At 55.3% G+C, this 27,637-nt stretch overlaps 1 protein-coding gene across 2 annotated transcripts in view; it reads left to right on the top strand.

Moving 5' to 3' along the window:
• Positions 1-27,300, top strand: part of OTOF (otoferlin) — a 76,580-nt gene extending 49,280 nt beyond the window's left edge. The window contains exons 13-46 of one of the 2 annotated variants that reach the window (XM_080584139.1): positions 1,042-1,228; positions 1,762-1,948; positions 2,669-2,892; positions 4,135-4,243; positions 4,595-4,778; positions 6,676-6,796; positions 7,574-7,674; positions 8,126-8,216; positions 8,697-8,813; positions 10,026-10,178; positions 10,621-10,810; positions 11,194-11,318; positions 11,628-11,762; positions 12,274-12,435; positions 13,444-13,563; positions 14,160-14,321; positions 14,599-14,761; positions 15,624-15,754; positions 16,868-16,897; positions 17,488-17,634; positions 18,001-18,067; positions 19,587-19,711; positions 19,833-19,967; positions 20,665-20,802; positions 21,057-21,184; positions 21,658-21,828; positions 22,329-22,489; positions 23,291-23,433; positions 23,906-23,994; positions 24,236-24,334; positions 24,978-25,219; positions 26,063-26,241; positions 26,405-26,505; positions 26,974-27,300. In XM_080584139.1, coding sequence (XP_080440265.1) covers positions 1,042-1,228; positions 1,762-1,948; positions 2,669-2,892; positions 4,135-4,243; positions 4,595-4,778; positions 6,676-6,796; positions 7,574-7,674; positions 8,126-8,216; positions 8,697-8,813; positions 10,026-10,178; positions 10,621-10,810; positions 11,194-11,318; positions 11,628-11,762; positions 12,274-12,435; positions 13,444-13,563; positions 14,160-14,321; positions 14,599-14,761; positions 15,624-15,754; positions 16,868-16,897; positions 17,488-17,634; positions 18,001-18,067; positions 19,587-19,711; positions 19,833-19,967; positions 20,665-20,802; positions 21,057-21,184; positions 21,658-21,828; positions 22,329-22,489; positions 23,291-23,433; positions 23,906-23,994; positions 24,236-24,334; positions 24,978-25,219; positions 26,063-26,241; positions 26,405-26,505; positions 26,974-27,154 — 4,798 coding nt within the window. In that variant the 3' untranslated portion in view covers positions 27,155-27,300. The remainder of the gene's footprint in view (positions 1-1,041; positions 1,229-1,761; positions 1,949-2,668; positions 2,893-4,134; positions 4,244-4,594; positions 4,779-6,675; positions 6,797-7,573; positions 7,675-8,125; positions 8,217-8,696; positions 8,814-10,025; positions 10,179-10,620; positions 10,811-11,193; positions 11,319-11,627; positions 11,763-12,273; positions 12,436-13,443; positions 13,564-14,159; positions 14,322-14,598; positions 14,762-15,623; positions 15,755-16,867; positions 16,898-17,487; positions 17,635-18,000; positions 18,068-19,586; positions 19,712-19,832; positions 19,968-20,664; positions 20,803-21,056; positions 21,185-21,657; positions 21,829-22,328; positions 22,490-23,290; positions 23,434-23,905; positions 23,995-24,235; positions 24,335-24,977; positions 25,220-26,062; positions 26,242-26,404; positions 26,506-26,973) is intronic. The other variant, XM_080584140.1, reaches the window with a different exon arrangement.
• The last annotated feature ends 337 nt before the right edge of the window (positions 27,301-27,637 follow it).

Below are 27,637 nucleotides of genomic sequence, written 5' to 3'. Positions count from 1 at the left end.
ATCCGTTCTCGGGATTCATGCCTCTTTACCTTGGGTTGTACGATGCAGAGAGCAGCCTTCCCAGATCACCCCTCTTATGCCCATGCTTACCTTGTGCAATGAAACCAGAGGGACCGAATAAGTTGATTTTTCAGAGAGAAAACAGGACCCTGTGACCCTGCAGACCCCCTAAAATGCTGTGGAAGGAAAAGAAAAACAAAAAACAAAATTAAAACAAACAAACAAACAAAACAAACAACAACAACCAAACAAACAAACAAAAACCAGGAGAGTTTAAAACATAGTTCTAGCCTCAAATGTCTCAGGCTAATTAAATATCTCCATGTGCATCCACAGGATTTAAAATCCACTTCTCAGCCTCTCACCACATGGTCAGAAACCCAGACTAGGAGCAAAATGCCTGTGTAGCTTTCTTGTCTTGCTGGGATCCGGGGCTGGAGGCACCACCTGAGCTGTTATAGGTCATAGTTCTGTGCTATATTTATGATATTTTGTCACTTTTTCTTGGACAGCTCCATTTCTTGGACAGGTCCAGCAATTCCTCTAGAAATTATTTTCTTCACATCATCCCCCACGGCTCTCATTTCTTCTCCTAGAAAAGGAAAAGATCTGCCAATAAAAGGCATGTGGTGGAGTTCAGGTCTCACCCCCAAATGATCATCCCTCCTACCACGATAAAGGAAAGGCTCTTCTAACATCCCTTTAATAGGGCCTGCTTTATCTAAATTAGGCCAAGTTTAATTGTCCCCTAGACTCCACTGACTATAATGACTATACCCCTTAGGTGGGACGCAGATTGTCCCAGGGACACCTCAAGGGACTCCTTTAGGATTTTGCTTACAAAACCATCCCTTCCTATCCCAAAACAGGAGGACGGGTGGAGGCAGGACAGCAATAAAATGCAGGGCTGCAGAAATAGTCCTCTTTCCACCTCCCCGAGCTGGTGCTCAGAAAGTGGGGCAGCTTCTCGTCCTTCATTAGCCTCTCCTGCCCAACCTGGCCACTCAAGGGCTGTGCCCAGCCCAATTTGTGCCGTTGCAGGAACCTCCTCCTCCCAGACGGGGTCCCTCCGGAGAGGCAGTGGGCTCGTTTCTACATCAAGATCTATCGAGCAGAGGGCCTGCCCCGTATGAACACCAGCATCATGGCCAACGTGAAGAAGGCTCTCATTGGCGAGAACAAGGACTTGGTAGACCCCTACGTGCAGGTGGTCTTCGCGGGGCAGAAGGTGAGGGAGCTGCATGCAGTACTGGGCGGTGATGTGAGCAGGAGCAGTCTTGGCACAAGGACACCAGGGGAAGGTTAGGTTGGATATTAGGAAAAACTTCTTTATCGAAAGGGTTGTTAGGCATTGGAATGGGCTGCCCAGGGAAGTGGTTGAGTCACCATCCTTGGAGGTCTTTAAGAGACGTTTAGGTGTAGGGCTTAGTGATACGGTTTAGTGGAGGACTTGTTAGTGTTAGGTCAGAGGTTGGACCAGGTGATCTTGGAGGTCTCTTCCAACCTAAATGATTCTGTGATTCTATGACACGGAGGCACGGAAAAGCCGCCGTGTTTGCTGCGTACGACATTCCCCTCTCTTGTGCAGACTAGGATGGGGTGGCAGCAGCCCCAGTAGAGGAGAAGAGCCTGTTACAGGGGGAGCCACACGGCAAAATGTGGGTTTTGGCGGTCGCTAGCAAGGAGGAATTCAAGTTGTGATGGGTTTTGAGCTCAGACCACCCAAGAGATGTCAAACACCTTTCTTGTCCTGCTTGGCAGGGGAAGACGTCAGTGCAAAAAAGCAGCTACGAGCCTCTCTGGAATGAGCAGATAATCTTCACAGAAATGTTCCCCCCCTTGTGCAAGCGGATAAAGGTCCAGATTCGAGACTCAGACAAAGTTAATGACGTGGCCATTGGTACCCATTTCATTGACCTGCGGAAGATCTCTAATGAAGGAGACAAAGGTAATGCTACAGCGGGGTGCAGATGGCGAGATATCGCTTTGGCAGAGGTGCAGCACAATAGCTCAGGCTCTGTTTCCACCCCTGGAGGTAGCTGCTTCGTGGTGCCCTGCTGGAGGGACCTTAGCTCGCTGCAGCGGCCTTCCGAGGTCACTGGACACACACTTTTTGAGAACCAAGCCCCATCACAAGCCTCCAGTCCAACACTTGAAGGCAAAGACGCCCAGGAACAGCTGGCCCTTCCAAAAAATGTGTTTCCAAGAAGGGGTGAATATCTCACAGGCTGCCACTTCCACACACCCAGGAACACACCAGCACACGTGGGCAGGAGCAATGCAAAAACAAAGATGGGTTTTGAAAAAGGGCTGAGGGGGGAGTCCTCTTTTTCTTGACTCTCCCATTGTGTGACTTGTCCCATGGGAGACTCGCTCCTGTTTTTGGGCTGGCGCACTGCACGGAGCCCATCACTGCCTTCACTGCAAAACTGTCTCCACGTGCAGTTGCAAGAAGGCATTTCCATGCACACACATCACTAGATGATCTTATAGGTCCTTTCCAACCTTGTGTTTCTATGATTCTATGATTCTACGTGCATATTTAAGTCCACATCACTGCACACACACCAGGAAAGTGATGCCAACCCATGAGCATGTTTGCACCCTGAGACACAGACGTGCCCTCCTTGCACACCCCCACCCTACGTGCACGTCTGGTCTGCTGCAGGCTACCTGCCCACCTTCGGCCCCGCGTGGGTGAACATGTACGGCTCCACTCGCAACTACACCCTGATGGATGAGCACCAGGAGCTGAACGAGGGCCTGGGCGAGGGCGTCTCCTTCCGGGCCAGGCTTCTGATGAGCCTTGCTGTGGAGATCTTGGACACCAGCAACCCGGAGATCAACAGCTCCACCGAGGTGCAAGTCGAGCAGGCCACATCAGTTGCTGATGTAAGTCTCCCCTAACTGTGCAGAGCTGAAGAGTGAAGAGTTATCTCAGTTATTTCAGTTAGTTATCTCTGTTATCACAAACTGAGGATCTCATTTAGCGTTGCCCTAAATGTTCTGGATCGCCCAGCATAATGAAAGCAAGTCCTGCAAGGATTTCAGGTTTTATGATCATTCAGATGATGGGAGTTAGAGACAATGAGAGTCATCTCCTAATGCCAGTGTTCTCACTCCCATCTTTGGAGGTGGGGTTAAAACAGAAGCCAAGAGCAACTTTTTAGTTGGGCAGATAATGATAGGACAAGTGGGAGTGGTTTTAAACTACAAGAGGGGAGATTTAGATGAGATGTTAGGAGGAAATTCTTCCCTCAGAGGGCGGTGAGGCACTGGCACAGGTTGCCCAGAGAAGCTGTGGATGCCCCATCCCTGGAGGTGTTCAAGGCCAGGCTGGAGGGGGCTTTGGGCAACCTGATCTCACGGGTGGCATCCCTGCCTATGGAAGAGGGTTGGAAATGGATGGTCTTTGAGGTCCCTTCCAACCCAAACCATACTATTATATGATTCTATGAAATCTATTTCCCAACCAATTCTAGCAGGGTGAAACTGCTCAGAGAAATTAAACTGCTGCTTCCTGACAAAAGGAAGTCCCACGGCATTAGTCCTGATGTCTAAAGCCTGCAAGGCCTTTGCCCGTGCCCTGTGTAAATGGGCACATCCAGGCTTGGATGCCCACACACGCCAATCCATGGAGCCAAGTGTGGGAAGTAGAAGTGGAGCAGTCGGATGGCAGTGCACATTTAGTGTATTTTGGAAATTAAGTGGTCTCAGCTCACCTCCAGGGGAAATTAAGCCACCTGGAAATAAAGCCGTTCCAGTTCTGAGAGACCATCCAGGTTCGATGTAGTTTGGTAATTTCACTTGGAGAACAAACTCGGGTTCATATTCCTGAGTGTCACTTAGACAGTCCCTCACAAACGAGGGATGGCTGATCTCAGTTTATCCACCACATTTAAACATTAGGCTCAAATCTTCAACTAAACTCTCTCTGCAGTGAGCCTGAGACCCCTCAAGTAGGTCAGGCTGAGGGGGACATCCCAGGGTCTCCTCGAGAACCCATAGGTGGTGGCACCTCACCTCCAGAGGGCCCCTGGGGTGCTGAGAGGTACCAGGTGATGCACCCCTCTGCCCAGCACGGGGTGTCCCTCGGGCTGGCCTGAACCCCGATCCCTGGGATTTCCCCTGCAGAACTGCACTGGGAAGATGGAGGAGTTCTTCCTCTTCGGAGCCTTCCTGGAAGCGACCATGATCGACAGGAAGATTGGTGACAAACCCATCAACTTCGAGGTCACGATAGGTTGGTTGGGTTTCGGCGAGGGTGGTTTCGGAGCATTTACAGGGGGGAATGCAGGATCCAGAGCCAAGAGCAGCTGTCCCCTTTTCCATGCTACCACGTGCCAGAGCACACGGACCAGGGATGATTGAGGGCCCTGGTAAAGCAGCCAGGGGGCAGGGATGGAGAGCAGGGGATGGAGATCTGCCATCAATTTGTGGCTTCTGGGCAGGGTTTTGGAGAGCTTAACACTGCTGTCCCGCATGGGTCCTGCAGAGAAAATATCCCCAGCCTGAATGAGAGGCAGGTCACTGAGCTCGTTTAACCCCCGATAAATTACAGCCCCATGACTTCGTTTCACATTTTATTCTCGAGGTAATTATGGGAACCAGATCGACGGCATGGCCAAGCCCGTCCTGCGGAGGAAGAAGGAAGGAGGGGATGGCGACGAGGAGGAGTCCGAGCTGCTGCAGAACTCGAGTGAGGATGAAGGTGGCGAGGACGGAGAGATGGTCTCCGTCTCCTCATCCCAGCCCATGAAGCCGCTGGTCACAGACAGGTGACGTGCCCGCCTGGCCACAAAAGGGGGCAGAGATGGGCTCCATGGGTGTCCCCACATGTGCTGGGCGTCCATGGGGCCGTCACGGGGCCTAGCAGGCCTAGGGCCACAGGTGCCGTATGTAGGGAACACCATTCCCTGCTCCAGCAGGGGGATTGGATTAGATGGTCTTTCAAGGTCCCTTCCAATCCCTGACATTCTGTTATTCTGTGATTCTCTGATGTCTAATAAGGGTTGAATTCATGTCTCCCCCACTTGGCCAGCTGTACACCCAACACTCGTGGCTGTCCATTGCTCTAACCCTGTGGTAAACTGGGATGAGGCTAAGCAGTGGATTCAAAAAGCATTCAGAAAATAGGTCCGTTCCTGTACACGTAAGTTCCATGCGTTCAGGAAACTAGTCTAAACCCAGGTTGTTCCCGAGGAGCACCGCCACCCTTGGCACTGCACATCATGGGGAGAGGTCTGGGCTTCACCTCTTTGCTCTCTTTAGCTGCACGACAGAAAAATGTCACAGGAACCATGTGGAGGCAGGCAATATCCAGCTAGAGATAAGGCACGGATTTCAGTAGTGAGGGTTATTTGTGCTGGGACAAGCTGCATTTTCTCATCACATGGGATCTTAAAAGCTATACAAGGTCACGGCCACCCAGAGAGGGGAGGGTGGGAAAAAAAAAAAAAGAAAATAAAAAACACTGGAAAAAGTTCTTGAGAATGAGCTAGGCAGGACACTGGGATGAAAGACAAAATCTTCTCTCTCCCTAGTTTGCAGCATCTCTTTTGGTCAGTCTATCTATCCCCATTGCTTGCAGTCGTGGACAGGCCACTGGCTGGTGCTTGACGGAGCCAGACTTGGTCCCACCTTTGGTCTGTGGATGCACATCTGGTTGTCAGCAGACAGACTCCTTCTGCTCTGCCTGCCTCAGTTTCCCCAGCTTCAAAATTAAGACAACCTTTTGCGCCTCCTTTATAAATTGCCATGTAGTGTGCAGGTAGCAATGACCTTAACGTACAGACAAGATCCAGACAGCTGCAAAGTGGGATTCTGGTTGGTGCTTTCTGCCCCAAGCAGCTGGATCAGAAAACCCCAAACTGAGCGGGATCAGCCCATGTCTTAGTGCGTCTGGGCTGGCCTTCAGCCCCAGCCCGGGTCTGCACGTAAAGGACTTGTACTCAGGCAAGTTAATTGGATGTAACCTAATGAGAAGTACTTACAGCGGATTATTTTAGCTGTGTTTTACCAGTAAACAGATGTTATTTATCAGAATTGATTGGCTGACTGAACTCAGATGGGAAACAAAGCAAACCACGTTGAACTGGGGCTGTTTGCCCTCCAGTTAAGGTGTCTGCCTGGGGGTCCCTCGCTTGTTCACCAGCTCCTTGTGGGGGGGAACACCAAACGCTGAGGGGACACACTTGGAGAGCCTGGGCTCAGCTGCTCATGCTCCCTTCCTCAGAGCCTCCAGCCTCTGTGTGCCGGGAGCCTCTCGCTCGAGCATGGGGCTCTGCTGACATCTTCTGGATGGAAATACCCTCGATGGCTTCAGCAGGATGAGCTGAGGCTGGTTTTGGACTAAGGGTGACCCCTGCAAGATCTGCAGTAGCTTAATGCTAGTAGCTTTATGCAATAGCTTTATGTTTGGGTGGGCTCTGGCTGGGGACAGAGTGGGGTTCCCTCCTGGCAATGGCCAGACTGGATGGGGTTTGGGGCAGGGAAGGGTGCTGGGAGAGCTGGAGCCTCTGTCCTTGAGGGCACAGCTCACGTCAGCCCCCTTTCTCCCAGCCTGACCCCCCATGTGCCCCTTCCCCATCACAGCTCTGCCTCCGTGGGAGAGGCAGGGGACAGGGTTTGGTGCTGGCCAGGGGCACTGAGCGCCCCTTCTGCCTCCTCCCGCAGGAACTACTTCCACCTGCCCTACTTTGAGAAGAAGCCCTGCATCTACATCAAGAGCTGGTGGCAGGACCAGCGCCGCAGGCTGTATAACGCCAACATCATGGACAAGATTGCAGACAAGCTGGTCAGTGCGGGCCGGGGAGGGAGGCAGCCAGGGCTTGAGTTGGCCATGAGGCACTTCCAGGCTCCCCGAGCATCTCTGCAGCTTGCCACAAAGCTGGGACAAACTGCAGGACTCAGTAACCCACTTGTGCAGAAAGGGGAAAGTTCCCCCATGTGAAATGCTCGATTTGAACGTCCAAATCCCAGGGGATCATTGAATTTTCTGTGAGTTTGACCCAGGGGTCCCCACCAAGGGCAGCAAGAGGGGGTTGGCTTTGCCTTCGTGGACTTTAGGCATGGGCAGGCCGCTGGGAGGTCTCCCCGGAGCCTTCTCCTCTCCAGGCCCAGCGCCCCAGCTCCCTCAGCCTGGCTCCAGAGCAGAGGGGCTCCAGCCTCTGCTCATCCTCGGGGCCTCCTCTGGACTTGTTTTAATATATCTGTGTCCTTCTGGCGCTGGGGCCCAGAGCTGAATGCAGTGCAGGTGGAGGCTCACAAGAGCAGACAGTGGAGTAGAGGGGTCCAAATAGGACCCACAAAGAGAAAACCTACCAGGTCCAGCCAAGACAATGTGGCCCTTGCTCAGCCACTCTCACTGGGGGTAATGGAGCTATTCCCACCACCCAGAACCATCTCCCCCATACAAAACTGCCCCAAACCCTAGCCCCGTGGACATCAGGTCTGGAAAAGGAGCAGATGCTTCCCTCTGGCAGCACCCCAATGGGGCTGCTGTCTGTGGAGCTGCTGTGGGGCCGGACCCCACCCCACTGCCCCCCTCACGGCTTCCCCCGTTGTGCTGCAGGAGGAAGGGCTCAACGACGTGCAGGAGATGATCAAGACGGAGAAGCCGCACCCGGAGCGCCGGCTGCGAGGGGTCCTGGAGGAGCTGAGCAGTGGGTGCCTGTGAGTAAAAATGGGCAAAGGCGGTGTGCTGCACACCCCTGCTCTCTGCAGGGCTACGGGCAAGGCTGTGGCACTGGGAGTGTGACCTCACCTTGACTGGTCGTCCTCTGGAGGATGGGAGAGCATTTCAGCCATAGGACTGTAGAATCCCATAATTCCAGCGGGATTATAATCCCATAATTCCAGCCAGCCTGGCCGTGGGCACTGCCAGGGATGGGGCACCCACAGCTCCTTGGGACAGCCTGCTCAGTGCCTCACCACCCTCAAAATAAAGGATTTCTTCCTTTCCTTTTCTTCCATTGCATTGGCGCCACTCCATATTGGCTGCCTTGTGGCTTGGGCAAAAAGACTGAGGACATTTCTCCCTAGTCCTGGTGGCACAGAGGCAGCCACACTGCTTGAGGGACCCATCAGGATCCCGCAGGATTCATGCTGCTGACCCTTTCCGTAGGCGCTTCGTGACGTTGGCTGACAAGGACCAGCACCACGCTTCCCGCACGAGGCTGGACCGGGAGAGGCTCAAGTCCTGCATGCGGGAGCTGGTGAGTGTGATGCAGCCAGGCAGGGAAATGAGGAGGTTTCGGGAACAGAGCTAGACCTTGTCAGCGCAATGGGGAGTTTGGTCCTGGGGTGTTCTGGTTTCTCTGTGCATGGAGGGATGGGGGTTGTTTCTGAACAGAGGAGCCCAAGAGCACTTGGGTCTGGTAAGGGTCCCAGGTGTCCCGTGGGTTCACAAACAGCTGAGGGCTCTGGCAAGGAGGATTTTTAGGAGCCCTGCAGAGCACAGATGCTTCAGCAGTAGAGAAAACCTAAATATTTGGGGCTGGTAGCCCAGCTCCTTACAAGGGAGTTAAACAAGCAAATAGACATCCAGAAGAGAAATACAAAGAGCAGAGGCTTATCCAGCTGGCACAGCACAGGCCATCAGCTTCTGTAGCCAGCTGCATACCACCAAGCTACAAATTTATCCTGTGAAAACCTACACGCCCCTTGTTCTGTCCCGGGCTCTCCTTTAACCGCAGGAGAACATGGGCCAGCAAGCCACGACCCTGCGGTCGCAGGTGAAGAAGAACACCATGAAGGACAAGCTGAAGCTGGTGCAGAACTTCCTGCAGAAGCTCCGCTTCCTGGCGGACGAGGTGAGAGCCCTGCCACGGGGACAGGGACGGAGCCGCGAGGCAGCAGCCAGGCCTCATGGAGGCCTCTGCACGCCCTGAGGGGGGAGAGGGCCTCAGCGCACAGCTCTCGGCCCAAGGAGCCTCTCCGCTTTTCTGCGCTGCCCCAGGCCTCCCAGGCTTGTCTGGTTGGAATGAGTCAGTGCTAGAAGGAATTTAAGAGCCCTTCTCAACTGGCCACAGAGCTGGGCCCTCTTGCAGCTGAGCTGAAGGTGGTCTCGCCAGCCTCCAGCCATGGCGAGGCCGTGCAGGTCCCCACACACCAGCCATGGGAAGGCAGCACCATGTCCACACAGCACTGAAATCATCACCAGGGGGATGCTTCTGGCTAGGCAGGGAGCTGTTAAAGTACATGGCTCTTCAGAGGGCTGTGGGATAAAGCCCTGTCCTCCTGCAGGACTCAAGCCATCTCATTTTTATCACAGCAGCATGCTCTTGCTTCACTCTGGCTCATGGGTAAGAGAGAATACACCATTACATGACAGCTCCTCACAGCACTTCCAAAGAGATGCTGCATCAGCAGGATCTTGTTTTCCTTCCTTCAGAAAATTACCGTTCCTCTGATATTTCCAGTTTCAGATTGGATCAGTGGGGTGCAGCCAGTGGGGGTTCCTGGCCCTCGTGGAAGCTGTAGTCGTTGCCCCTCCTGTTCTCACTTCCCATGGCAAGCTCCCAGGCTCAACTACATATTCCTTGCTGCTGTAAGGGCTGCCTCGGCTTGGACTCTCCACTACAGAACATAAAACAGACTGTAGGGCATGGTGGGGAATGTGCAGACAGGGAACCTCTTCCAGAGCAGGGAACAGAGGAATGGCCCCTGCCCTACAGTCCCCATGGCCACCGGGTGAAGAGGGAAGAAAAATCTTTAGTCTTTTAACCCATTATTATTATTATTATTATTATTATTATTATTATTATTATTATAACAAATGTAAATCCCAGTTTCTTTCCTGCTAGGCTTCACCCTGTTGAGATTGGCTCTCAGCAGCTTTGCTTAAGCAGACAAGGTTCTGCAGTGGGAGGCTCAAAACCATTTCTATGGCCCCAAGGTGGCACGAGGCACGTCCATCTCCTGTGGGATCTGCTGAAGTTGCCTTCCAAAGGTCTACAGCCCTGCCAGTGCCTCAGTGGTCAAAGAGCTGAGACACTGACAGGGCTCTTTGCCGGTGTTCGCAGCCCCAACACACCATTCCCGACATCTTCATCTGGATGATAAGCAACAACAAACGCATTGCCTACGCCCGCGTCCCTTCCAAGGACATCCTCTACTCCATCGTGGATGAGGAGATGGGCAAGGACTGCGCCAAAGTGAAGACCGTCTTCCTCAAGGTGCCTGCCCATCTTCCCTGGGGAACTGCAGCCGGGAGGAGGGAGATGGAGAAGGGACAAACTGGGAGGATGGGAGCTGGAGATGAGGGAGCTGGGTATCCAGTTTTGCTGGTGATTGAATACTACGCACAACAGATCCACCACTGATAGTGGAAATGTGCTGCTAGGAAGTGTAAACCACTGGTCATATGCAGTCTGGTGGGTGAGAAATGGCTGTAAGGAGAGAGATGTTCGATCCGGCTGGCCAGGAAAGGGAAATTTGTCTTGGAAAGAGGAAGCCAATGTGGTAGGAAAAAGATAACGCATGAGACAGAGTAGTGGGCATGATCCAAATTGATGAGGGCTGCGTCCCTGGGTGTAAGTGGGGTACAAGCAATGGTGGTCTGTCCAGCTCTAAGGCCTCCCCTATTGCCACCTAAACTCATCTGTCCTTTGCACCCAGCTACCTGGGAAGAGGGGTTTTGGACCTGCTGGCTGGACGGTTCAGGCCAAGATGGAGATTTACTTGTGGCTGGGCCTCAACAAGCAGCGCAAGGACTTCCTGAGCGGCCTGCCCTGTGGCTTCGAGGAGAAGAAGATCGCCAGAGGCCAAAACCTGCCGTCCTTCCCACCCATCAGCCTCCTTTACACCAGTAAGAGCTTGCTGCCCTTGGTGGCTCTGGGGACAGGACACGGAGGGCAGGGGGAGCCTGGTTGGACACCACTTGGGCCAAGGGTCTTCCAGGAGCTAAGGGGAAATACTTCCAGTTGTCCCATGGGGAGTCCTATGGGGAGCTGGGGTGTGGGAATTGTACCTCCTCCTCCCTGCCCCGTTCATAGCTGCCGTTCTGCATGCTGAGAGCAGGATGCTGAGGAAGTCCTTATCCATTTGGGAATCGTATTTTGAACCAATTTCCTTCATTAGTGCCAGCCCTGAGCAATAGCATGCCTCAGAGACCTTGCTCTCCAGGCTGAGCCCTACGGCTGGGCTCCAGACTTGTGTACCAACCTGTCTCGCTGCCCCTCTCCATTGCAGAGAAGCAGGTTTTCCAGCTACGAGCCCACATGTACCAGGCCAGGAGTTTGTTTGCTGCTGACAGCAGCGGCCTCTCGGACCCCTTTGCCCGAGTCTTCTTCACCTCCCAGAGCCAATGCACTGAGGTGAGCACCATCTCCTGACCTGGAGAGCTGGTGGGAAGTGGGAATAACTTGTGTCTGCTTTCCCATTGTTGTGGCTTTTTACTACCGGGAAAAGTTCTTGGGAGATGCCCCATGGCTTGCTGGCCCAAAAAACACGTATGCAGCCAGGCGCTGGAGCTGCAGCCTGAGACGTGGCTGAGACAGGCTGGGGCTGTGCTCATTCTCCAGAACCCATCCCTGTGACTGCCCCTGGTGCAGGAGAACTGAGACCAACAGCCTGCGTGCCGCCCCTGCCCAGGGTCCCAGTAAGTCCCTCTCCCTTTCTTCCAGGTCCTCAATGAGACCCTTTGCCCAACCTGGGACCAGCTGCTGGTCTTCGACAACGTGGAGCTGTACGGAGAAGCCCATGAGATGCGGGATGACCCCCCTATAATTGTCATTGAGATCTATGACCAGGACACTGTGGTAAGACGAATCTCAGCAGAGGAAAATCTCTGATATAGATGCTGCAATCGCTCCTGGCTCACAGGCAAGGTGAATAGTGCATAGGGTGCAAGAAGCAGCCTTTCTCCTGACCCTTGGGAGAAGGTCTCCCCACATCTCCCAGGGCATGGACTAGGAGCCTCTGCTTCTCATTAAATCTCTTAGACTCAACTGAATGATATCTTATTTATGGAGAGTGAAGCGAGAGTTTTTGTGAGGTGGGAATCAAGGAGACGTTACCTCAGTCTTTCCCTTCGGAGTGGCTGCTCAACCCTGGCCTTCTTGCTGTCCCAGCCCTAGGCCATCTCCTTCACCTTACTTGAAGATGCTGATGCTTTAGGAAGCGCCTTTGGATGGGAAGCCAGGAGTGAAAGCTGGCGCTGAGCTTTGGTGGCCCAGGCCCAGGGGGCTGGTCCTGTTCTGACCACGGTGGGGAGAGCTGGGAGGCGTCGTGCTGGGCCAGCAAACCCGAGCGCTCTCTTCCCCTCCCCAGGGCAAAGCTGACTTCATGGGCCGCACCTTTGCCAAACCGGTGGTGAAGATGTCAGATGAGCAGTACTGCCCGCCGCGGTTCCCCCCGCAGCTGGAGTACTACCAGATCTACAGGGGCAACTCCACCGCGGGCGACCTGCTGGCGGCCTTCGAGCTGCTCCAGGTACCAACAACCCCAGCCTGAGGGAGGGCAAGGACGGGCTGGAGGGTTGCAAGGCAGTGGGGTCAGTCCATTTTTACACAAACAGCAGGTAGTTCGTACATCTTAGAGGAGCTAGAAGGGTTTAACGCAGCTACTGAGCCAGCAAGAGGGCAGCTCCTGCCCAGTTATGCTGGTCAAGATGATGCGCAGCGAGTCCCAGCTTCCTTCTGGACAGGGCACCCCACTAAAGGGTTGCATGAGCCCAAACTCTCTACAGCATCACTGGGAGATGCCAATGGGAGTCTTGGGGCTCTCTGAGATGCCAGGTTGAAGGTATAAGGAAAAAGGGATGAGAAATCAGATCAGCATCCCAAGAATACGGCAAAATTTTATCCACATAGTGCATGGAGGTACCAGGGTTAAACCCTCCCTCTCTCCTGCCTTCTTTTCCATGCACTGATACTGTCACATTTGTACGGCCACGTCTCAGCAGTCTCCTGGTGTGCAGGGAGGGGGTGAGACCTCCCAGCTGAGAGGAGAGAGGCCCTGGCAAACTCATCACAGTGGTGGCTTTGGATGTGCTGAATGGCTGCAGGCTCCTCTAATGCAGCTGAGCACCAGCTGGGGCAGCGGTCTCAGGGCTGGCCACGCATCTTTGGGCACCAGGAACAGACAGTGCCTGGGAGGTGGCCGCTGGGGGTCCCTTTGCACTGATTGAGCCATCCAAAGAACCACCCCAGCAGCCACCTCATCCTCCCCAGCACCGGTGATGTGCTCCAAAGACAAGGCACCCCGGCGCTGGGGCTTTGGTCTCTGCCATGCCGCGATGCTGAGGGCTGTGGTGGCGATCAGATGGGGTCCTGTCCTCAGAGCCCCGGGGCAATAGGGTGGCTCACATGGGCAGCCTGGGCTTCTGGGAGGTGTCCCTGCCCGTGGCAGAGGGGTTGAACTAGGTGGGCTTTAAGGGTCCCCTCCAACCCAACCCATCCTATCATTCTGTGATCCTAATCTGAGCTGCATCTCTTCCAGATTGGTCCTGGGGGCAAGTCGGACCTGCCCCCAATCGACGGCCCCACAGACATGGACCGGGGCCCCATCCTGCCGGTGCCACTGGGGATTCGGCCGGTGCTGAGTAAATACAGAGTGGAGGTAATTGCATCGGAGCACCAGATTTTAATGTTCAGCAGCGAGGCGGATACACAGCAAAAGCTGCTGTGTTGGCGTGGCCTTGGCCGGGTCACGCTGTGAGTGCTGCTTCTGATGGGTTGTGTAGGGCAGGAGAGCCTGCCCGCGGGTGTTTGGAGGCCAGGGGGGGGATCACTGGTGGCTAGCTGGGCACCAAGCCCAGATGTCTGCACTGCAGGGATCTGTCTGTAGTGGCTGCACGGGGAGCTAGGCTGCAGCCACCCCAAAAGAGCAGACGACTGGATCACCCCTTGCTTAAACGTGGGCACCACAGCGAGCCTAGAGCCTGCGGTAAAGGGCACTTGGGCTTGGCCATCAGCATCCCTCTCCCTTGGCTGCCTTGTTAGATAGTGCAGGTGGAGGCAATACAGCCCGAGATGTTCTGTGCACAATTCACCCATGGGTTCGGGTGTCTCTGCTGGATGGAGATGCTGCAGGACTCCAAAGAGATCCCATTTCCCTGTCTCAGACACTCCCAGGGGATGCTCAGAACCAACTCCTTTGGCCTCCAAGCTGAGGGCAGCCCTCTCACGTTCATGCCTTGCCTCCTCCTCTCCTAGATCTTGTTCTGGGGGCTCAGGGACCTGAAGAGAGTGAACCTGGCGCAGGTGGACCGGCCCCGGGTGGACATCGAGTGCGCTGGGAAGGGGGTGCAGTCCGCCCTCATCCAGAACTACAAGAAAAACCCCAACTTCAGCACTTTGGTCAAGTGGTTCGAAGTGGTGAGTGTTTCCCCCTGGCTCCTCAGCCGAAACCCAGCCTTTCTGAAGCCCAAACTGGAACTCCCAGACCCTTGCTTCAAGCTCCCCTGCAACAACAGAGGACTTGAGCTCCATCCCAGCCAGCGGGGGGGCTTTTTCTGCAGGCTCCCAAGCCCTGCTCTGCTGAGCTGCTCTAAACCATCCGTGCTTTAGTCCCTGCTGTTTTTTCCAACCACCAAAGTGAACATCCCACAGCCGACATACGTCCCTTGCTAACCAGCCCCCCTCTGCTCCCCAGGACCTCCCGGAGAACGAGCTGCTCCACCCGCCCCTGAACATCAGGGTGGTGGACTGCCGGGCCTTCGGGCGCTACACCCTGGTGGGCTCCCACGCCGTCAGCTCCCTCCGAAAGTTCATCTACCGCCCGCCAGACAAGAAGGCCCAGCACTGGAACATGACGGGTAACCAGGAGCATGGTTGCGGACAACGGAGGGGCGCGGACTAAGAGGGAGATGAAATGTTTCCTCATCTTGGTGGAGCTGTGCTTCAGGGATGGGGACAACAGGGTGGGAAGTTGCAGGGCGTAAGGCCCCGAGTCCCCTCCGAGTTTTTCATCTGTGGATCTCACTGCAATAACTGCATGCTCCCCCGACACCTGTAAGACAAGGAAGGCTGGTTCACCTCTAACCTCTCTGCGTCTTCATGAGCCCACACTCTCCCCAAGCCTGGGAGGTGGATTTGCCATGCTCTCTGCCTGCTGCCATTATTTGGGTAAAACTGGAAAGCTACAGATGGGGGCCACCCTCCGAATCCCAACCTCCATTCTCTATCAGCCCTGGGGAATCCTCCACGGCAAAACCATCACAAGTTACTGTCCCTGCACCCAGCCCAGCAGCCTGGGGCTTGGTGATCCACTGGAATCGCTCCCCTTCTCAAGGGACTTGCTGGAGGTGGAGGCACTCCTGGCTGGGCAGAGATGGGAGGTCTGGGGGGTTTGCTGGGGTCCGTCCCTGCCTCCAGACACAGATCTGGAGCTGTGTTGCATCTGTGTGCTGCTACTTTCAGGGCAATCTCTTCTCCTTGTCTTTTCTCCTTGGGAGGCTGGGCAGGTGCCTTTGTCACCATCTGCTTCCCTTTGCTATGGGAATGTTTTTTTTTTTTTCATGCTGTAAGGGGCTGTGCTCGTTTTCCCTGCTCTTCTTCTCTGAGCAAGGCGGCCACACATCACTCCATCATGAATCCTGAGGGATCTCACCTGAGCTCTCAGTTTCTTCTCTACACTGTCCTTCTCCCTTGTTCTCTCTTTCTCTGTCCCCTGTCCAGCTAAACATCTCAAAGGCTACCTGGCAATGGCCAACGGGGCCCCTCGCTCTCGCCCCACAGGGGAGATCGTTGTCAACATGGAGCCTGAGGTTCCCATCAAGAAGATGGAGACAATGGTGAAGCTGGAAGCTGTGAGTATCCGTGTGTCAGCGCCACGTTAGCATCTCTCTCCTCACTGAGTTGCCAATCCCACCCTACGGAGGGCCACCTCGTCCTGCTGAACATGGGGCCAGGCTGACCCCCGGAATGAAGGGCCTTGGGGTTATCAGCAGTCCTACAAAGCAGCCCCTTTCCGTCCTGGCTGGGCTCAGCTGGACTATCCTGGGCTAAGCAAATCAGGCAGCTCGATGTTTTCCTTCAAAAACAGCCAGATGGGAACGAGCACCCGTGAGCACAACCCTGTCCCTCTCTGTGACCAGCGGTGGACAGGCAATGTGTCCCCGAGGCACGGGGCTTTGTGCACAGCCTGAATGTACCTGTGCTCGTTTTCTTGTCCAGAATGGGAATTTCTGCTCCTTCTTATACCCTTCTGCACCAGAGCTTCATCCACGAAAAAGAAAGAAGTTTCTTTTTGCAGGGGGCCTTTTGCAGCAACAAACACACACAGATGAGCAGAACACGCATGTGCCTGCAGGCACGTTGTGGGCTCCAGATGTGCATGGCCCCTCACACGTGCACTTTTACAGAAAGGCTATGGCACACACGTGCCTTACAAGCACACGTACAGGTGCACACACCCCAAAGTCCCTGGTGCATTTACACGTGCAGCGGTATGCAGAGTTTCTAGCACCCGCACAAGAAGCTGTATCATGTACATCTCACACAGCTTCGTGCAAGAGGAGCAACTGCACATATGAGCACATCTGGAAAGCCCCAGCAGCCTACCACAGTAGCCTGCAAACCTCCCTGGCTGGGCAGGAAAGCTCCAAGAGGGCAGAGAGGAGTTATCCGTGCTGAAAGCCAGGGTACGTCCCCAGAGCCAGGCTCTCATTTTGTGGGACTTTCCCTTGGAATCCCAGAGAGATGTGTCCCCCGGGTTTGGCATCTCACAGCATTCGTTTCCCATGTACGAGCAGCGTGCCCAGCCAGGGCTCTTCATTCAAGGCTTGTGGTTCCTTCAGCCCTGGCGAGCGGTCTGCGACTCCTCCGGCTCACCGTGCACGCGTGTGCCTGTGTGTGCTTGTACTCGGCTGCGCTGCTAACCTGCTCTCCCTCTCCCTGTTCCCTTCCACCTCGGGCGGCAGAACTCCGACGCGGTGGTGAAAGTGGACGTGGTAAGTGATGGAGCTGCTCTTCATCCCTGCTCCCAACCCTCCGTGCCCCCTCTTGCCCTTCTGTGTGGCTGTCAAAGGGGACCAGCACCCCCTTCATCCCAAGGCAGAGACAGAACAGCGCTGGTCCCTGCAGATTGGGAAGCACTTCTGGACCTGCGCTTCCCAGCCCTGCTGTGTCGGGAGCAGCAGGGCAGCATCCTGGGAGGGGGACGCTGGTTTCTGCCAGCACAGCCAGACACCAGCTCCAAAAAGGACTTGTGGTACCTCTAGGTGGATGCAGGGCACTTTCCTGGGCTAAGAGAGGATTGCTGCCGTGTACAGTGCGGGTGCTGTAGCCTAGAAAATGCATTGATGATAGGGATAGACAGGAGGGGATGTCTTAGGACTCTGACACTGTGTCTTGCTGGAGCCCTGCACACCTTGCTGCTCCATGCCTGTGGCTGTAAAAGGGGGAAAGAGCCAAGGAGGCCACCCAGCCAGGAGGGCTCTGCCTTCTCATGTGCTTTACCCGCCTCCTTTGCACATCAAGAGACATTTTGTTTTCATCTGATCCCTCTCCTTCTCTGTCTTTGCTTCCCTTGTCCCTGCAGTCTGAGGAAGAGAAGGAGAAAAAGAAAAAGAAGAAGAAAGGAGGAGGAGGAGGAGGAGGAGGAGAGGAAGTAGAAGAGGAGGAGCCGGACGAGAGCATGCTGGACTGGTGGTCCAAGTATTTTGCTTCAATTGAGACTATGAAGGAGGTGGGTGCAGAGCAGGGGGGTGAGACACGTAAGGTAGAATAGGAAAACCTTGTCTCCTGTAGGCAAGGTCTCAGCTCTCTCCAGCTATTTCCAAAAGCTTGGGGCTGTGCTGCTTTCCTTGCTAGCCTGCTGGCAAGGCTTTTACCTGACAAAACCGAGCAGGCTTCCCCTTCCTTGGGTGCACTTGGGGTGCATGGCTTGCAGGCAGACACGGTTCTTTCAGAGCTCGAGGCTTCATCTCTCCAGCACTGCCAGACCCCAGCTCCCTGCTTGGACAGCTGGAGAGCTGCGACCCCCAGGCAGCCACTTCTAGCACAAGGACCTCGACACAGTCACCCACTCCTTGCTCACTTCTTTCCTTCCCAGCAACTCCGGCAGCAGGAAGCGGCCGCAGCAGAAGCAGAGGAGAAGGAAGAAATGGAGATTGCAGAAGGTGAGCAGGGGGGGAGCGGGGCCACCAGGGGAAGGACCAGGGCTCCTCTCGGTGCTCGGGCACCCCTTTTGGTGCATGCAGTTGTTCCTCTGCCACACCAGGTGCTCCCAGCATGTACAGCCCAAAGCAGGATCGATTTTTGTGACTGCAGATGTGGCGTGGGCAGTGCTGGGCTGACACGGCCGGGGTGCAGAGCCTGGGACTGTGGCAGCCTCCAACCCGCCCCTGCTGGGAGGAAGGCTGCAGGGGAGCAATGCGGGGTGCTGGCTGGGGGTTGTGCTGTTGTCCCAGGGCATTTTTGTGCAACCACCAGTTCCTATGTCATTGGAAGTGTTGCTTTGGCCATGCAGATGTTTTAGCTTCTGCTAAGCGTGCCAAGGAGCAGGTGTTCTAGATCGCCTTCGTGGGGTTTTCCATCCTCATTCTGCAGGAAGCTTTAAAGAAAGAAAACTTGTTTTGTCCCAGCTTTTCAAGGGAAGGTTCAGCCAGACAAGGGAAGGTTCAGCCAGACAAAAGGTCTGGAGTTCCTCTAACCTGACCGCTTTTACCTGTGCGTAGAGGCATCCTGGTCTGTTCTCCCTGTCTAGCATAGGCAGAAGAAAATCATGAGCTTCTAGTGCCAGATCTCTGACCCCTTTTCAGTACTGTGTAGCAATAGGATAAATTGTGCCCTAAATGCATCTGTCTCCGAAGGAAATCGGGGGGGTTGTAGCTCCTACAGGGGCAGGAGACACTGCAGGTGTCTAAAGTTGACTGAAATAAAATTTGTAACACAAGTGATATGGGCCAAGAATACCAATGAGATGGGCTGTATGGGCCAGGGGTGACCTTGTCCATTTGCAGCCCCTTGCCGGTCCCTCCAGCAGGGCTGGGAAGGGTTTTCCTGAGGACTTTCACTCATCTTCTCCATATGTCCCACATTCACACGACAGAAGGTTGTTGTCTTGCCTGGGTAATGCAAAATTTCTTGGCTGAGATGACTCCAAGCATACTTGGAGGTGACCCTGAGCAGCTTCTTCATGGGCTTGCTGTCATGGCAGGGCTGCCAGGGGGTGTCTTGAGTCCCACATCACTCTTGTCCTGTCTTCTGAGCAGAATCCATTTCCCCTTGGCACTCCCATTCCTTCCTCCTTTCCTTTCCACACCAAGTCCTTGTGGTCGTCTGTCTGTCCCCGTCTGCACTGCCCAGCAGTCATGAAAGCTGGCGGATCGAGGCAGTGAGGGACGGGGATTGTGAGGGCTGGCAGAACGGTCTGGCATTGCCTGGGCTCCTGGAAATGCTGTGAGCTGGGCAGCGATGGCCAGGCTCAGGGAAAGACAGGAGAGGGCTTGAAAGGTTGCTCCGGGGCTGGGCTGGGAGCTGCAGGCAGTCACAGCTGTCAGCTTTCATGTTCCTTCTGTGTTAAGGACTTTGATCAAGTCCCCCCTTCCCTGTCTTCCCCCCCTCATTTCCATCTCCTCCATCCCCGCTGCTTCCCCTCGGCCTCAGAAATCAAACTTGATGACTCTCCCATGAAAGGCTTCAAGGGCCAGGCAAAGAACAAGGAGAAGTCCAAGGCACCCAAAGACGACAAGAAGAAGAAGCAGCAGTCGGCCCCTGAGCTTCCTGAGAAGAAGAACAAGCAGAAGATCGACGAGCTGAAGGTGCGTGTGTCAGCAGGAGAGGAGGAGGCTCTGCCTGCTCAACAGAAGCAGGATGGGAGTCAGTCCCAGCTATCTGGAGCCTTTTTTTTTTTACCTGATTCCCCTCCTTTCCATCATCTAGGTCTTCAACAAAGAGCTGGAAGCAGAGTTTGATAACTTTGAGGACTGGCTGCACACCTTCAACCTGCTCCGTGGAAAGATTGGGGACAACGACGACAACGCAACAGAAGAGGAGCGGATAGTGGGGAGGTTCAAAGTGAGTTTGGTTGCTGAGTTAAACCAAGACTAGGGCAGCCCTTGCCTACAGGCTTCTCTCCTGAAGGTGCTTTAGCAGGAATAGAAATAGGAAGCGATTTGACTTGACCCAGCCACAGCACCTTGCAGGGAGGGAAAGCCTCCAAGGGCAGCCCCAGGAATCAGATGGCTCCAGGTAGAGCATCCACAGAGGGGATGATCTGCAGGCAAATGGATGTTTCACAGTTCTTGAAGAAGGCCAAGGGAAAAGCAGATCCTCTTTGCTGGCCACTGGAGAAATAAGTCTTGCCCCGGGTTTTCTCTGCGAAACCTTTCTCACCGGTAGTGCTCACCTGGACTCACTGGCACCAGCGCCAGCCCCCAGGCAATGCAGGAGCACCTCTGCCAGCTCTAAGATTCTTGGACAAGTGGAGCTGCTTTTGGAGGTTGTGAGCCTGGCAGATTAAGCCAATTAATGCCAATTTAGCTCTTTGCTTGCATTTAAGTGACGTAAAGAGCGTGGCTGCCTCCTCCAGCTGCTCTGGCCCAGGACTGCCCCTGCCCAGCACAGGATCCCAGCTCGGTGCCAAGGCTGTTGTCCCAATGTCACTTTTACTCTTGGAAATCCCTGCCCATGCACCCTGCTAGTCTGATTCCTAGGCAAGCCTCTTTCCCGGGGCAGCAGGACTCTGATCAGGCTGTGCACTCCATCCCTCCAGGGCTCCATGTGCGTCTACAAAGTGCCTCTCCCCGATGATATCACCAAGGAGGCAGGATACGACCCCAACTTCGGCATGTTCCAGGGGATCCCCAGCAACGACCCCATCAATGTGCTGGTCCGAGTCTACATTGTGCGGGTGAGTGTAACTGCATGGTGTGGCAAAGTGTGATCCTGTGCTCCCTTCCACAGCTCAAACCCACAAACCGGTCCAGCACGCAGCAGGACTTCTCACCAGTTTAATCCAAGTGACTCAGCTGAGAGGGACCAAAGAGCTCAGCCACGTGGCTGTGGCTGGGAAGGGACTGCTGGTTTCAGGGACCAAGATCGGGGCCATTCCTGATTTGATCTCTAGCACGGATGGAGCTGATCTCTCTCGTTTCTCCCCCCTAGGCCACGGACCTGCACCCAGCTGACATCAACGGGAAAGCTGACCCCTACATTGCCATCAAGCTGGGGAAGACAGACATCAAAGACAAGGAGAACTACATCTCCAAGCAGTTGAACCCTGTCTTTGGAAAGTGAGTTGCCCAAGCTCTGCTACCTGTTTGCTCCTGGAAAGGGTGAGCTAAGCCTGAGCCAAGCTTGACAGCCCTTGGACCTGCACCCTGTTCATCCCACAGCTGCTTGGGGTTCAAAAGATGGGACTCATCACAATGAACTTTCCTTACGAGCAGCGTAGGCACCCTCATTTAAGCCATTTCTCCTTTAGCAGGAGTATGGTCAATACGATAAAGGATGTTTAGATGTCCATATCTGATCACAATTAAGTATCTGCTGTAGGAAACATGAGGCCTGAACTCCAGTGAGAGGGTTGCCTGGCTCCCCAGCGACACAAACTTAGTTTCAGGGCTGTTGAGGCACCCAGGCCAAGCAATGACCATGTGCTACCTCCTGCCTAGGGACAGACCCACCTCACCCACGGGTGGCTTTGAGCACCAGCCATGTACTTCAGCTTGTTCTCTTCCTCTTCATCTGCTTTCCCCTGGCCTAGATCCTTTGACATTGAGGCCACCTTCCCCATGGAGTCCATGCTGACGGTGGCAGTGTACGACTGGGACCTGGTGGGGACAGATGACCTCATTGGGGAGACCAAGATCGACCTGGAGAACCGCTACTACAGCAAGCACCGAGCTACGTGTGGGGTGTCACAGACTTACTCCATGTACGAACACAGCTTTCCCTGCCCGGTCTCCTGCCTGGACCCATGTCTGTCTCGTCTTCCACACCAAGCCTAGGTTTCCTGCAGGAATCTCCCTCTTCCATTGGCTGCTGATGGGGAAGTCTGTGCTGTACCTTTACTCTTAAAGGGGTTTAGGATCAAAACAGATGGGCAATGGCAACAGAAGGGGCTGAGGGGCACTGGTGGGGCTCAGTAGATGGGTGAGCAAAGGAACAAAGCTGAGCTTCAAAGTCAAGTAGGGTGCACTGGGGTCTGAGTTAGCACAAAGTAAAGGGATTGGGGTGGAAAGGTGCTAGCAAAGGGTAGAGATTGGGGTGCAGAGCGACCTCATCTGCTCTGAGGCTTCACATTTGGAGCCTCAGATCCTTCCCCCGTGAATGCTGGATGCTTCATGGCAGGAGTATTTGCGTCACTGGGGAGCAAAATGGCTTTTGCCTTCGGGTCTTGCTACTACCTCACAGACCTTGCGCTCCTATTTGCAGACATGGGTATAATGTGTGGCGTGACCCCATGAAGCCCTCACAAATCCTGTCCAAGCTGTGCAAAGAGGGCAAGGTGGACGGGCCGCACTTCGGGCCAGGAGGAAGAGTGAAAGTGGCCAACAGGGTCTTCACCGGCCCCACGGAGATCGAGGATGAAAATGGTACCTGCCCCGTGGGGTGAGGGTTGGGGGCAGCAGGGCTCTGGGCATCTCTTCATCATCCAGGGCTGGAGGCAGGTCCAGTGGCCCCATCACCTGAAGCAGCACAGCAATCATTCCCCATCCACCACCTTGCAAAGATCCTGCAGTATGTGGCCTGCCAGTGTCTTACAGACCACCCAGGCAAGTGGGTTGCTGTCAGAGTCACCCACAGGTGTCCGCGGCATGGCCAAAAGCTGCCTTCAGAAACCTCCTCCTGGTATGCCTGAGGAGCAATGAAAACAGCCCACCCCGGCCCTTCCAGGGCTTAGGAAGCCACGCGCTATGTAGTTGAATCCTCAAAGGTTGTGTCCCAGCGCACCCACGTGCTCAAGAAAGATGAAGGCAGGCCAGGAGGGGTGCGGAGGAGGAGAACACGGTCAATGGACATGGAGCTCGTTTAGCCTGGGAAGAAGCAGACTGGCTGGGGACCACCTTCCGTGAATGGTTAGGGTTAGAGAGAGGAGAAAGAAAAGAGTTAGGAAATGTTGGCTCGAGGACAAGGTGGGCACAAGGCAATGGAGAGGAGTAGCTACTCGGCAGCACTGCTCCTTGCAGCAGGGAGGAGCTGGAAGAGGAATCCAAGGGGAGTGTGTGTGCGTGGGCACATCCCTGGGGAAGGTGCTGTGGCTAGAGGTTTGCAAGCCCAGTCGGGATGCCAGGAAGAGCCGGGGTCCTTCCTGGGGCAGGGGAAGAGGGGTTTTTGCTGTCCTTGGTGTCCTTCTGCCCAGACCTCCACGCTCAGCGCTCCCTTTGCCCTCGCAGGTCAGAAGAAGCAGACCGACGAACACCTGGCCCTGAGTGTGCTGCGCCACTGGGAGGACATCCCCCGGGCAGGCTGCAAGCTGGTCCCCGAGCACGTGGAGACGCGCCCGCTGCTGAACCCCGACAAGCCGGGCATCGAGCAGGTCCTGGCGGCCCCGGGGCAGCGGGGACACAGCCTGTAGGGTGCAGGGACCTCAGCTGGGCACACCAGCCTTGTGGTCAGCGGAGGGGATGGAGGCGCCCTCCAAACAGCAGCACTCGGGCACCAACAGCCCTTAGCACCCTCCTGGTGACCCCAACAGACTGAACCTCCAGTGTCTCCCCCTCTCCTGCCTTCATCCACTTCATACCCCCAAGTCTCTGGGTCCCCTGGATCCCCCGTGTCCGTGCACATTGGCACCACACCATGCCAGGAGGGTGGGCAAGGACTCCTGGCACAGGGCAGCCCTGTCCCACCCCACATCTGGCAGGGTTCGGCGTGGTGCTGCAGCCCCTGCCCCACATCTGGCACAGCCAGACTGATGTTGAAGGGCAGGAGGAGCTGGGGGAGAATGCTACAGGGTCTGGGAGCAAGGAGGGGCCCGGGGAGCTGACTGCACCTCTCCAACCCTGCAGGGTCGCCTGGAGATGTGGGTGGACATGTTCCCCATGGATATGCCAGCGCCTGGCCCTGCCACCGATATTTCCCCCAGGAAACCAAAGAAGTAAGGAAATCTCCCAGATCTGTGGGGAAAACCCAAGGCTGGGGGGGGGGGAAGCCCCGCTTCTCCCTGCTCTGCTGCTGCTCCACAGCCCAGCCCTCTGCCTGGGCACCCCGACCACCCTGGCGTTTCCAGACATCCCAAGACTGGAGGCACCAGGTGGTGTCTTCCCCTTCCGGAGGGTTCCCCTTTCGCCTGCCCCTTCCCCACCGCCTCCCCTCCTTGTCTCCCTCCCTCCTGCCAGATATGAGCTCCGAGTGATAGTGTGGAACACAGACGAGGTCATCCTGGAGGACGACGACTACTTCACGGGCGAGAAATCCAGCGACATTTTTGTCCGGGGGTAGGTACAGCGTGGTCAGCCCGTGCCACCCCCTCTGCTTCAACCTGGGGGGTGCTGGTGCTTGGGGGGACCCCAGGGTGGGTTTTGGGGGAGCTGTGGGTGTGGGGTCAGTGAGCACCAACACTGCTGTTGTCTTCTGTGCTGTCTCTGCCTCTCCATCTCCATCTCTGGCTGCGTGACCTCCGTGCGTGCCTGTCCCAGACACCCAGCTTGGAGCTGTGGGTTATTATCCGGCCAAGCTGGGCTCCTCAGGTCCCTTTGCTGGAGGCTGGGTCAGCAGAGACAACCCCACCCCAAAGCAGACCCTGCATCAGACCCTAAATCCTTACAAGGGGCTCAAATAAATGTAAAATAAGGAGTCCATGGACACCTGCGGTCAGTGGAGGTCAGACTAGAGGGTTTCTTGCCCTCAAACCCCACTGGTATCTCTAGGACCTTGTGCCCCATGCCCATGCTGCCCCTCGGAGAGGCTGCTGCAGTGCTTCACGCAGCCCCAGCCCAAAGCTTATGGCTCTAGGTCCTTCCAGTCCGTCCATGCCTTGCTGGCCTGGAGACGTCCCGGCTGCACGTGCAGGATGTCCCCGTGCCCTCTGCTCCCTGCTGTTAGGGCACGCCACCCCTGTCACCCCTCTGGGCCCTGCAGGTGGCTGAAGGGCCAGCAGGAGGACAAGCAAGACACGGACGTCCATTACCACTCGCTGACTGGTGAAGGCAACTTCAACTGGCGCTACATCTTCCCCTTCGACTACCTGATGGCGGAGGAGAAGATTGTCATCTCCAAGAAGGAGTCCATGTTCTCCTGGGATGAGACCGAGTACAAGATCCCGGCCCGGCTCACCCTGCAGGTGTGGGACGCCGACCACTTCTCGGCCGATGATTTCCTCGGTAAGAAGGGGCTGAACTGGGGCAATGGGGTGGCCGGCGGGGGTCCCTCAGCGGCTGGAGGAGCAGGGGTGATGTGCGGCGAGACGACACCAAGATGGGAACGGAGCCTGGGAGGGCAGCCCTGGTCCTCAAGCCCAAATATCCTGCAAGCCCCTGTGAGAAACAATCTGCAGCCAGTAACACCGGATCTCAGTGAAGGAGCATTTTTATTCATGATTGCCATGGCAGGCGTCCTGCAAGCAGGAGTGCACAGCAAAAGTATATCATAACCTTACATTCCCTATCACCCGACGCTTGATTCCTCCCATTTCCTTGTTGGCTGAGTACTACAGGTTCACAACCTACTCCACACCTTTCTATACCATATATACACAATTTTGTTTGACCAACCACTAATTTCTCCTTTTCCTCTTTTTTTTTTCCTTCTTCTCTTGTGACTAGATATCCCATGATTTTTTTTTTTTTTACTAATTTGTAGTGCTCATCCTGTTTTTCTTAGCTATCCCTGTTATTTTGGGGCAGTGGGACCTTCCGCTGTCCCCTTTTGTGCTTAACATACTCCCCCCTGTTATGCCACTGTTATGGCTGCACAATCACTTTCAAATATGCAACGTTAGTGTAATTTTACGCTGTAAAAACACAACTTTAATTCTCACACCCCTTTAGGTATAAGAGCAGATAGAACGAGAGCCTTTATTTCCACTGCTGCTGTTCAAAGGCTGTTCCCATAGCAAAGATGTCAGCTTTTTAGTTCCCCCAAAAAAAGTTTTCCAGGACGGTCTCTAGACAAGGTCTCTCATTTCGGGTCTGCCAACATCTTTGCTTCCCATCATCTCCTGCCAGGGGCCATCGAGCTGGACCTGAACCGCTTCCCCCGGGGAGCCAAGACGTCAAAGCAGTGCAGCCTGGAGATGGTGACAAACGAGGCGGAGCTGCCCATGGTCTCAATCTTCAAGCAGAAGAGGGTGAAAGGCTGGTGGCCATTTGTGGCCAGGGATGAGAATGATGAGCTGGAGGTCACCGTAAGGATGGGGAGAAGGGGGTGATTTTCTGTCGTGGGGATTGTGCTCTTTGCAGAACACCCCCTACAGCCAATTCTGCTCCCTCAGGCCCCCTCTGTTCCTATGTCTCGGGGGGGCAGGTGGGGAGCACTGCCTCGCGTTCAGCAGAGCTCTCTCTGTGCAGGGGAAAGTTGAGGCTGAACTACACCTCCTGACTGCAGAGGAGGCAGAGAAATCCCCCGCCGGGCTGGCTCGCAATGAGCCTGACCCGCTGGAAAAACCCAAGTAAGTAGGAAAGCCCTCTCCCCAGCAGATACCTGGGCTTGTAGGAGATGCTGTTGGGTGGTCCCTTGGGGAGGGAGGCATACATGGGGAGGTGAAGAAGGCTTACACCTCAGGGGATGTAGAAATGAGAACTATGGGCAGAGCCATCTGCTGTGGTTCCCACCATTGCCCACTGTTCACTGCCCTGTTCCGTTCCTCTCTTCCTCTTCTCCCTCCCTTCTTGCCTCCATCCCCTTTTCCTGGCCTCCCACCTCCTGCCCTCTGGTCCTGATGCCCAGGACACCAACTTCACCTGACTCCCTCACACTCCTGCATCACTCTCTCTGGCACACATCCTGCTGACTCCCCTTGCAAAATAGGCCAGGGAAGGGGGTCCCGGGGCCTCCCTTTGCCCACCATGGCTCTAGCTGTGCTGCCTGCCCTCCCCATGGCCATGGCATTCATGACAGGCGTTTCCTTCCCCGGCAGCCGCCCAGACACGTCTTTCATCTGGTTCCTCAACCCACTCAAGTCCATCAAATACCTCATCTGTACCCGCTACAAGTGGCTCATCATCAAAATTGTGCTGGCCCTCTTGCTCCTCATCATGGTGGCCCTCTTCCTCTACAGCATGCCAGGCTACATGGTCAAGAAGCTCCTGGGGGCATGAAGCATGGGGGCAGCCAGCCCCCAGCCCAGCACCACCACCTGCCCCAACCCCGTGCCCTTCTCCTGCCCGAGGCCTCACAGCAGCCTTGGAGGACATCTCACTGCTGCTGGTCCTCCTCTACTGCATTTCTCCACGGATCCCATTTCTGGCTTCACTCCCAGAGAAATAGGTCTGGAGGAAGGCTCTGACCCCGAGGCTGGGCATCTTTCCCCTGGGCTAGTAGCAGTGACCAGCCGGCTGTGGCGGGGCACTCAGGCTGGGGGTCTTGGACACCTTTGCCCAGTGGGGAAGGAGCCAGTGCTCTGCTGCAGCGGGAAGGGGAGCAAGAGCTGGGGCTGCATTTCTGGAGCCGTGGGAGCGCTCCCCAAATGCTCTTTCAGGGACACTGAGAAGTGGAGCCCTGGGGCTGTGCAAGGGGCCAGCCCAGCCCTCCTCTGCCCTCTCCGGGGCACTGGGAGAGGCAGGGAAGCATCCAGCAGCACA

The sequence above is a fragment of the Anser brachyrhynchus genome (genome assembly GCF_964034855.1).
Source record: "Anser brachyrhynchus genome assembly, chromosome: 3".
Classification (NCBI taxonomy): Eukaryota; Metazoa; Chordata; class Aves; order Anseriformes; family Anatidae; genus Anser; species Anser brachyrhynchus.
This window is presented reverse-complemented; position numbering and strand designations above follow the sequence as displayed.